General features: G+C 35.9%; 1 protein-coding gene across 2 annotated transcripts in view; it reads right to left on the bottom strand.

Annotated features, from left to right (window-relative positions):
* bves (popeye domain cAMP effector bves) overlaps positions 1 to 12,037 on the bottom strand; it is a 90,255-nt gene that overhangs the window by 47,916 nt on the left and 30,302 nt on the right. For both annotated transcript variants that reach the window (XM_088260089.1, XM_088260087.1), the window contains exon 2: positions 928 to 1,085. In XM_088260089.1, coding sequence (XP_088116215.1) covers positions 928 to 1,085 — 158 coding nt within the window. The remainder of the gene's footprint in view (positions 1 to 927; positions 1,086 to 12,037) is intronic.

Below are 12,037 nucleotides of genomic sequence, written 5' to 3'. Positions count from 1 at the left end.
TATTAGTACGAGAAACGATATGTGGGTCAGAGCGGTCGCTATTATTCCACCGGAAATTACCGTAACTGTTCAATAATGCACAAATGATGCAATACGCTGCACTTTTGCCGCACATGTTCGTAAATGGTATATTATGGATTTATCGCACACAGCGACCATTTGGCTGTTTGAGATCTGAAATGTTGCACAAACGCGGATTGCGAAATTAAAGCTGCGAGAGCTTTTCTTAACCTTCTGGACCAGGGGTTCCCAAGCTTTTTGGATTGGGATCTTTTTGTTTTTTGGGCCATCGCCCTCTAGACGTTGATATATACTTCATTATATACATACTGGCGCTGAGAGGCCCTGAGCCCATATGCGGATAGACACTCAGCACTTTCAAGTTGAGCGTAAAAAAACTGGGCCATGAACAAGAGCCAAGAAATCTGGTCCAACAGCTCAGGGACGAAACACGCGAAGGAACTATTCACGGGGTAGTCGCGGAAATTCACCACAGAAACTCTAAAGCTTAACAAGAAACAAATAAGGACCCTAACCAGGACCTAGACAGGATACTACACACTGAGGAAGCACATGTCGAAAATTGAACTACACGACTCCCCAATATGCAGATTTTGTATAGAGGATAACGAAATTGTATGCACATTCTCTATAACTGTGACGCACTCGCTCGCAAACGAAGTCACATCCTTGGAGGACCACTACCAGACTCCGAGAAGGTGAAGCTCCTACCACCAAGACAGGTCGTGAGCTACATGACTCACGTGGGTCTTGAGTGTGAGCTACGATAGAGAAGGAGGTCGCAATAGACCGAGTGACATAAGGGATGAAGATCCTTTGACCTCATAATAAAAATAATACATAAATAAAACTATTCTGTTGAATTCCCAAATGAAGAATAAATAGCAGGTCAAGATGGATACTCACTTCCCGCTGAGCACCAGGCTGAGGCTGTCCACCTTGGTGACCTTCTCCATGGCGTACACCTCCTGGCCCTTGAGGCGCCGGATGGCGCGCATGCACGCCAGCACGCGCCGGAACTGCGCGCGCGACACGCGCAGCGGCCGGAACAGCGCCTGGTACACCTGAGGAGCAAGCCGTATATCAAGCAAGGAGTATATCCACATGGTTAAGTCACGTGCCTCTAGCCAGATAGCTGGGGTTTTTGCCTAGAATTTTCACTCATGAATTACATGAAATTATAGTAACTTTAAACATAAGAGTAAATCCACTCACGAGTAGGCATAGGCTGTGAATTTTTAATTAACGTTTTACTTAGTAAATACCACTATTTCTTAAAATCTACTATTTTACTATTTCTTAAAATGTACAGTAGATTTTAAGAAATAGTGAAACATTAATTAAAAATGGATAGATTTTACCACAAATGACTGCCGAATCAATTAATGAAAATAGGCTATGAAACTTATGAAGTTGAAGCCTGAGTAGGGACATGATAAGCGGTGTTGCACGTTAGGTAATTTAAAAAAACGTTAAGTCGCAAAAAATGCGTTTTTAAAAAATTATATTTTTATCTCCGAAACCGGTAGACATTTTAATTAAGTTATAATAATATATTTATAGTGATTTTAAAACGAAGTTATATTTTGATTATATTGATAAATATTTTAACTAATTAATCAACCATCGCGTCGCGTCCCCGTAGGGGTAGGCAGAGAGAATAGAATGCTACACCAATTCTTCTTAGCAAACAATCTTCGCCTGTTACACATTCGTGCATCTCCTCATACACACCCGCCGATTCTTGACCTGACCACTTTCAAGTATTTGAAATATATAATCGTGCCAATGAACATGTTTTCCTCGGTCTTACTCTGCTTCTATTTACAACTACGAGTACATCAGCCTAATAAATTTGTTTTATTATACTTTCTTTACTCATTCGATTCACATGCCCATAACATCTAAACACACTTCTTAATTTCATCGATAATGCTCATCTCAGCACTGCATCTTTACAATACCTTATTTTACAATTCGAACATGTACAATCCATAATTTTGCCGGACATTCGGCTGAGGGATCGCATTTCGACTGCATTCAGTCTACTATCATACTTGACTTGCAAATATAAATATTTTAATCATGTGCAAATGGCGTATTACGGCAGAACTAGCCAGTTTCGGTTCTACGCCCTGATTGCGTGCAGCGAGCGCATAAAACGATAATGGATGTTCGATAACTGGTGCAGATTTCATTACAGGGGAGAAGAGAATTCACAAACGAAGCGCGCGTTGATTGGTCGACGATTTCAATTCCTCAATTTGACTGATTGAAATCCAAATTTAATAATCGTCGGGTATGTATGAGGAAATGCATGAACGTGGAAGAGGCGAAGAATTTTTGCAAAAACAGAGTGGTGTGGCGTTCTATTCTCTCGTGCGGCGTGATGGTTAGTTAGTTAGTTAGAAATCCAAATTTGATATAGTGGCAGCATTAAACTATCCGTTAGATAAAGGATGATAAAATACAATATGAAATATATGTATACGTGCATTTAATTTGTACCGTACCGCAGTACAAGAAACTTAATAAGCGCCGACTGCGACACGGTATAGATTACAATAAAGTAAGGTATATAAACTGACATGGTGATATATGGAAATAACGTAAGGCTGAGATAAGCATTATCGATAAAATTAACAAAAGTGTGTTGAGATGGTGTGGCCATGTGGAGCGGATGAGTGAGGAAAGAACGGTAAAACAACGGAAAAAGGAACAGAAAACCGAAGACGACATGATCTAGTAAGTCAAATATTGCACTTGAAGGTGGTAATGTAAGGAGTCGGCATAATCGGCGAGTATGTATGAGGATATGAATGAATGTGGAAGAGGCGAGGAATGTTTGAAAAGACAGAGTGGTGTGGCGTTCTTTTCTCTCTGCCTACCCCTGTGGGGAAGCGGCGTTTTTTAAAAGATTTTATTTATTTGTTTTGAAAAAATTAAATAAGTTTATTTGAAAAAATAATTAAACAATAACTTTTCTTCAAAATGCAAAACTAACACTTTCTGCCCTGTAGCGGGTAAATATTGAGTTTAAAATATGCCGCTTTTGCTGGGATATAGTACATTTTCTGGGCATTCCGAAAACATGCATAACTGAAAATTTACGATTTTTGATACATTACGTTGTTGAAAGGAGTGAGCGATATGACATTGTATACTCTGTCCACACTCGTACCTACGGCTGGAGCCATATGCGATTGCTTTTTGACCATATAAAAGCAGCTCGTTGTGTAATCCCTCAAACTGGTACCATTATTCTATGAAGCCGAGTTGGCGCAGATAGCGTATAACTGGCCTAAATTTGCCACTTCAAATGCTAAACCGGTAGCCGTTTGTTATTCCAATTTTTGCACCGCGGCCAGTCGGGACAGTTATTATTTCATATGACGCGCATTGGAAAGTACTTGTAAAAAAATCAATAAGTGTACATCATATCGCTCACTCCTTTTAACAACGTCATATCGCTCACTCCTTTCAAGAACGTCATAAATCAAAAAACATGATTTTTCAGGAGAACGTTTTTAAAGTTTAAATATAAAATACGATGTATTTAAAATAAATGTCAAGCCACTTATTGAACTTTTTACTGTGCATCAGATCTTTTTAGGTAAAACCTGAAGGTTTATTCTCCATTTGAAAAATATTTAAAATATTTTTAAAAAATAATTAAACAATACTTTTCTTCAAAATGCAAAAACAACACTTTCTGCCCTGTAGCGGGTAAATTTTGAGTTAAAAATATGCTTTTTTTGCTGGGATATAGTACATTTTCTGGGTATTCCAAAAACATGCACAACTAAAAATTGTCGATTTTTGATTTATGACGTTCTTGAAAGGAGTGAGCGATTTATCAAAAATCGTAAATTTTCAGTTGTGCATGTTTTCGGAATGCCTAGAAAATATACTATATCCCAGCAAAAGAGGCATATTTTTAACTTAATATTTACCCGCTACAGGGCAGAAAGCAGAAAGTTTTTGCATTTTGAAGAAAAGGTATTGTTTAGTAATTTTTTTCAAATATACAAAATATTTTTCAAATGGAGAAAAAACCTTCAAGTTTTACCTAAAAAGATCTGTTGGACAGTAAAAAGTAAATTTAGTGGCTTGTTATTTATTTTTATTATATTTTTAAACTTTCAAAACGATCTCGTGAAAAATAAAGTTTTTGATATATGACGTTGTTGAACGGAGTGAGCGATATGAGGTGCTCCACAGCCAAGAGCCTAGATATTAAATTTAGTACATCTTTATAAAAGAAAATGTGAATTTCATTAATTGATTCGGCAGTCACTTTGTGGTAATACTCGTGTCTATCCATTTTAAAATTAATTTTTCTTCAATTCTTCAAACCGTTATCCGCACCCAATGGTGCATAGGGCACTGCATCATAGTGGTTTTTTTCACTCTAATATTTATTCAATATCACCCTACACTCGCAGGGGCGTGCGTTCCATATAGGCAGAAAAGCAGTGCCTATCCTAACTTACCCGCGTGACATAAAAACGCAACCAGTATCTACCTTATCTTACTAAGTAGTACCTAGCTTACCTTACTACCTACCTCTACTGCCTACCTTAATTAATTCTCTGTGCATGGCACATCTAGACTGGTACCTGAAGCGGAAGGCCGATCACCTTTCCTTAATCTATTAATGATCAAGATAACACTCCGTTTATATGATGCAGTTCGCTATGCACCATTGGGTGTGGAAAGGGATTTTAAAAAATGAATGAGGTGATGCATGAATGTGGAAGAGGCGAAGATTTTTTAAAAAGAAAAATTGGTATGGCGTTGCACTTTTTCTGCCTACCCAATTCGCAGAAAGCGGCGAATCGGTTAGTTTTTTTGTTTATTTATAATATAGCTAATATATTATATATCACACAGACGACAGACAGGAGTTGATTTATTAAGTTAATTATCATTTTACTTGATTAAACAGTGTTTCCTCAATTGGAGTTACTGGATTCGGAATAATTTCAGGGAGTTTCCAGAATTTAGCCGAGATTGTTCAATTCCGAGAAACGGACAATGTAATGAACGCAGTACGTGTTTGGAAAAACAGAGCGCCTATTTGATATAATATTTGGGAAACACAGCGACAAATTTTCACGAAAAACAAACAAACGTTCGACTGCGGTGAAAAATTCACAAAAACATATTTAAACAAATACGAGCTATTTGAAAAATAAACAAAATATTGATTTAATAAATCAAATTAAGTACCGTAAGGTAGGCATATTTTGCAAGAGAAGAATATTCATATCGTAGTCGTACAGGAGAAAGTGACCAACTACCAAAACGTCAAATGTTCAGGAGGGCCATTTAAGTCACCTTTGCTTGGCAATAAAATAAACATTAATGCAGTTAGTAATTTTAACAAGTCAATACATTATACTTCCGAGTTAAAAATCCTTTGGGATTTTTTTCAGGGTAATATTAAGCTAGTAAGATATCAAATAGTCAATGATCACGTTTTTTTAAAAAATGCACTTGGTCACTTTCTCCTGTATGACAAAGATATGTAAAAATCCTTTGGGATTTTTTTCAGGGCAATACATTATACTTCCGAGTTAAAAATCCTTTGGGATTTTTTTCAGGGTAATATTAAGCTAGTAAGATATCAAATAGTCAATGATCACGTTTTTGTAAAAAAAATGCACTTGGTCACTTTCTCCTGTATGACAAAGATATGTAAAAATCCTTTGGGATTTTTTTCAGGGCAATATTAAGCTAGTAAGATATCAAATAGTCAGTGATCACGTTTTTGTAAAAAATGCACTTGGTCACTTTCTCCTGTAAGACAAAGATATGTGCAAAGATGGCTTACTTTGTTGTAGGTACCTACAATAAATGATGCATTTCCTAGCTACATTTCTCGATAAAAATACGCCTTTTTAAAGAACAGATTTATTAACCGCGATGGGGGCGCTATCTGTTGAATGAAATAGCTACACACAGGCAATACTAAACATTGGTAGGGGCGGACGGCGTGCTTCTTCGTGCTTAAGCGCGCTGTTTCAGCTTAAGCTGTAAGAAACAGCTATTCATCCTTCAACGTCCCAAGGACACAACTCCATCGAAATTCAGCCTAAGCTTCACATATGGTTTGAATATGATACGGAATGCATCGAAACACGTGTCACAATAGATTTTTAGAAATTGCGGTATTTAACTAAGTAAAACTTAAATTTCAAAAAGCTTATATTAAACTTTAATTTTAAAACAATTATACTAAAAATACGAAATCACGTTTTTTAGATAGACAGTTTTCTTTGTGTATACCAGGGGTTCCCAATCTTTTTCAGCCCGCGGCGCACTAACAAGTTTAGTATTTTGTCACGGCGCCCTACTTTAGTAAGCTATTTGGAAAAGTTAATATGGCAATATACATATGTATATATATTATAGTCGAAAGAAATAGGTACCTACAATAATAGTAGTTGGGTAGAAAGATGCTAGCTCTCAAAATATAAATTGTTGCTTTATAGGTACCCGAGAATATTTGTGGTTTCGGATAATGATAGAGGATCGACTCACGGCGCCCTTCTTGTCTTTTTACGACGCACCAGGGCGCCGCGGCGCACACTTTGGGAACCCCTGGCGTATACCATTCTTCACGGCTTATATTTATACTCGCTTTGAGACAAGCGAGTACAAACATGAGTCCTCGAGGTGGCTAAAGCTAAAATTACACATTTTTTCATGATGTGTCGGGACTGTAAGGGTATACATTCAATTGCACAATAGAGGTTTTAAGCCATGGTTATGGTAAGAAAAAAATAATAAAAACATTTATTCGCCAAATTCCAATATGATTTTTTTTAAATGTGCGCAGACAACACGTTCGTCCTCTTGCGCAGCCGGTCGCGTACAGAGTTTTTATATTTAAGAGAACACCCTTAAAACTCATCGTTCAAAGGGTTAATACTCGTACTGTATAGTTTCGGAATAAGCTATATGTTCATTGGCATCGGTTGGGAATTTCGAAAATTAATAGTACGGCTCTCTGACGGGTGAAAGCCCCTTTCGACATCAATCTTCAGCACCTTTTGTGCGCTAAGTAGGAGCCGTGTAGCACTAACCACCAAACACTAAAGTGCTGGAACCCTCCACCCTCTCTCTGCATACAATCGTGGGGCTTATCTCGGTAAGCTCTAATAAGGAGGGCGGGTCATTACAGCCGAGAGTGGATACTGTACTTGTCGCTGTGTGTACGTATGGGAAATAACCTGAGCAAAATGCTAAGTGGACGTTTTAGCCCGTTTGCTTAATATTACACGGGAGTTGTTTGCGTAACGTTTGATGATCCTTTTAAACTATGGGAGAAAAAACAGAAGAGCCTGAGACCATGCTTCGAAAGCTAAATTCATAAAGAAATATTTATATCAATATTTTACTAGTGTAAATTAATTAAGCTTCTTTTCATCTTACCAATAGATGTCTTTAGTGAAGTTCTAGTGATTCAATAACAAGGTTTCACATATAATATTTAGGACTTCCAAGAATTTGAGTGATGTGGTATCAATAATGGGTAGAATTGGTAAATGTTACACGTGTGTAAAGTAATTTTTTTAATAAATTAACTGGTCAAATTATAAGCTAAAATAATATAAAACGAAAATGATATTTTCTGGCGTTTCTCAGGTACATATGTGATTATAATCCAGGATTCGGACCTCACATACTCAATAAAAAGCTTCTTTTCATCTTACCAATAGAGGTCTTTGAGTGAGTGAAGTTCTAGTGATTCAAGAACAAGGTTTCTTAATTGGTTCATGTATATAGAACTTCCAAGAATTTGAGCAGTGTGTTTGTCAATAATGGGTAGAATTGATGAATGTTACACGGGTATAAAGTGATCTAAGTGATCACTTTATACCAGCCTATGACGGTCGTCAGCCCCGTAAATGCCCAGACTTCCATATTCTTCTTCATCTTTGATGAGATGTCAAAAAAAAATTAAACCTGAAATTAAAACCTGATTAATGAATTATATCTTGACTGATTTTAAAATATTTAATTTTTTCTTGGTAAATACCACTTTTTCTTAAAATCTATTATGGTACGTATTTCAATGCATTCCGTATCATTTTCACACACCGTATTTTACGTATGTATTTTATTTAACTTTATCTTCTTCTTCTTTGATGATATGTCAAAAAATAATATAGTAAGAAGTATGTTTTTAGCGAAATTACCATACAAAACTGAAAAAAAACTTATAATTTATTTATAAATTTATTTATAATATCCGACATTTTATCCTCTTGGGTTACCTTGCCGTGGGATGGAAGAAAGCGCATTATAAAGCAATTAAGTTTCCGCGGTGAAGCTCATTAAATATTGTCTACAAAAGGAGGCCAGCCATGTATAGGTCGGTACAGCATACTGATATTGTATCGCGTGGGTGTATTAAACAATTTACGGAAACAGAATGATACACGTGCGGTTCACGAGACGAATGTGACAGCGAAACGAAGCGAAGAGACAAATTAATTAATTATTTACAACATTATAAGTGTGTCTAAATACTTGTTTGTTCCAAATACCAAAAATTATAAGCTAAAATAATAAAATGAAAATAATATTTTATAGCATTTCCCATATCGCTCACTCATTTCAACAACGTCATATATCAAAAAACTTGATTTTTCAGGAGATCGTTTCTAATGTTTAAGAATATAATAAAATGTATTAAAAATAAATATCAAGCCACTTATTGAAACATTTACCGTGCAACAGATCTTTTTAGGTATAACCTAAAAGTATTTTTTTCTCCATTTGAAAAATATTAAGTTTATTAAAAAAAATAATTTAAACGATACATTTTCTTCAAAATCCAAAAACAACTTTTTCTGCCCTGTAGCGGGTAAATATTACGTTTAAAATATGCCGCTTGTGCTGGGATACGATACATTTTCTGGGCATTCCGAAAATATGCACAACTGAAAATTGTGAAAACTGATTTTTGATATATGACGTTGTTGAAAGGATTGAGCGATATGTGTGATTATAATTCAGGATACGGACCTTACATACAAATGAAAGAGTTTCTGTTTTAAAAAAAGCTACTTCCATCTCACCATAGATGTCTCTAGTGAAATTCTAGTGATTCAAGTACAATGTTTAGAAATTGGATCATTCATATAGAACTTCCAAGAATTTGAGTAGTTTGGTTGTCAATCATGGGTAGAATTGGTGAATTTTACACGTGTGTAAAGTGATAATTGAATCCAGCCTATGAAGGATGTATGTCCTGTAAATACCTAGACATCCATATTTTTTTCTCCTCTTTGTTGAAATGCCCCTTAGAACTTGTTCGTTAAGTTTATTTTTTAGATTTTTAATGTCTTTTATATTTTTTATTCCTAAAGGGAGGCTGTTGATTTTTATTCCTAAGTATATGTAATTTTATTGATACTGTTTCGTGCTGCATTTGGGTATTTTAAAATTATTTATATATCTTTGGTATATGTTTGTTTCTAGTTTTCAGCGATTATTTTCTTTAACCCTTTGAACGCGTAAAGCAAAAAAGTTGTTTTGAAAAATGCAAATTTTCCATAAAAAATAAAGTATTCTTTTATTTCCATTATTATTCTATTCTGAGCACTTGTCGTTTGAGTGAGCGCAGCAACAAGCGCCCATGCGATGGGCGCCTGCTCTATTGCGGAATGGTGCGTGTGCGTTTGATCATTTCGTTATTTCATTGCCATTTGCATACAAAAGTACTGCGGACCGCCCACGACCCTCCATCCGTAACACATTATTACTTCCATTCGAGTAACGTTCCCATTCGTTAAACGCGTCGTAAAGATCCATTATTGACGACATAAATTAAATGTAACCATAGCGGTGGGCTACTCAGAACTAGTATTCTAACATATTAACCAAAAACAGTTATGTATCTGAAATATCTAAATGCGGAAGTTAACGTCAGTGGTTATGCATTGAAAATGTTGCATACCGCCAGGGTTTTCCAAAATACCCGCGTGCTGAGAACTCTTTATAACTCTTCGGTGCGAAGTAGACTCGATAGTGGCTCCATGATTTGGGGGCCACACGAGCTCAAGTACTCTCTTATGGTAGAGAAAGTCCGAAGAAGTTTCTGAGGTATCTCTACATGAGAAAGTACGGCTATTATCCTTGGCTCTACCCGACCGAGTTTCTCCAGGGTATGCTTGGCTACAATAGTTTAGAGAGTAGAAGGAATGTGTATTTGATTACGCATTTTTATCGATTGTTGCGCGGTATGATCGATAATCCTGAAATTATCCGGAGCATTGGTCTGTATGTTCCCGATAGTTACCTAAGACAGCGTCGGCATAGATTGTTTCACATTCCTAACATATATACAGGACCAACCTGCCGATGGTTATGCCTGTAGGAAGAGCTACCGCTATGCTAAACAATATCACGCTGGATATTGATCTCTTCCATGTGTCTGAAGGGGTATTTCGAAGCGGGATTCTTCTACATCTTTAATAAAAGTATTCTTGCTTATTTTCGATTTTTGTTAATGTATACGCTTTAAATTTTAGTTTATAAGTAATTTGTATGTTAATTTTGAATAAATAAATGGAAATTGAATTGAATATATGAATACGGAAGTTAATGTAGTAATGTAATGTATGTTAACTTCGAGTGTCGATAGCTTGATCTGAGGATTTGGATACATCCTTCTTCACAAATCTGTGTTTCTCCACTCAGGAGTTAATTTTTACATTTTCGACAACTCAACAAAGATTAAGAAAAATATGGAAGTCTGGTAAAAGTAACTAAGTCTAAGCAAAACGTTTCCCAAATCAACCATACATAGCTCCAGTGAACTTACGCATGAAGCGTCATGAGATTTATGATATACATACTACATATATGTATGAGTTCTAAAAAAAATGAGTAGTCTGATTGTCAATCATAGGTAGAATGGTAAATGTTACACGTGTGTAAAGTGATCACTTCCATATTCTTCTTCATCTATGTTGAGATATCAAAATACCACTGAGTTTTATTTCATTACACACGACTAGTTTCGAAAACTACAGTTCTTTTCGGAACAAGTCGTGTGTAATGAAATTGTGGCAACCCACAACATCTGTGGCAACTCGACAATCGAATGAACGAGCATAACCGACGCGAGTGTTTTTGCCTAGAATTTTCACTCATGAATTACATGAAATTATAGTAACTTTAAACATAAAGAGTAAATCCACTCACAAGTAGGCATAGGCTATGAAACTTTTAAAGTTGAAGCCTGAGTAGGGACATGATAAACGGTGTTGCATAAGCCGTAGCTAGATTTCAGAGTCACTTGGACGTTAGGTAATTCAAAAAAGAGCATAACCGAACACCCTAACCGAGCCCGCAGCGAGCGGAAACCGGCCCGTCACATTTCGTCACCGCCCGTCCTCCGATCGACACGTCTTTCAACTGTTCTCACATTAGAATCACGCGATTATTCTTAAATATTTCTTGATTGTAATTTTATAGAACGGAATAAATTTGTGTTAAAAGTAATCCGCTTTCATCTTGCTTCCCTTCTGTTAAATTAAATTGGTGTTCAACTAGAAACCATAAAATAAAACATAATAAATGGAATCATACAAGTGTTTTTTTTTAATAATCAACATGTCATTTCACAAAGTTAATGCCGAATAAATAAATAATATAAGTAAAATCGAGGAGATATTTGATTTGGATAAATTAATTGTGAGATATGGCTTTAAAGTAACAAGCCTGCTAAAATAAATACGTAAAAGGCATTTAAAATGTATAGGAATACGATTTTTAGCGTAGGCGAATACATGTAGACATATAATATGAGTAAAGTAGGTAAATTAAACGGCAAGTTATCACGTCCATGACATTCACTGGATTCGGTATATATTTTATAGTATCGTAAGGACAGATCGTAAACCAAAATGTCAATTTAAAAATCTATTTTAGACAAGCGACATAACCTGTGACCTTAAAAAAAAAAGAGTTTCGGCACTTTTCCGTCCGTCGTGAT

The sequence above is a fragment of the Brachycentrus maculatus genome, unplaced genomic scaffold, assembly GCF_059751285.1.
Source record: "Brachycentrus maculatus isolate JH-2025_06_01 unplaced genomic scaffold, ASM5975128v1 h1tg000124l, whole genome shotgun sequence".
NCBI classification, from domain to species: domain Eukaryota; kingdom Metazoa; phylum Arthropoda; class Insecta; order Trichoptera; family Brachycentridae; genus Brachycentrus; species Brachycentrus maculatus.
The sequence above is the reverse complement of the archived record's forward strand: the minus strand, read 5'-3'. Positions and strand labels throughout refer to the sequence as shown.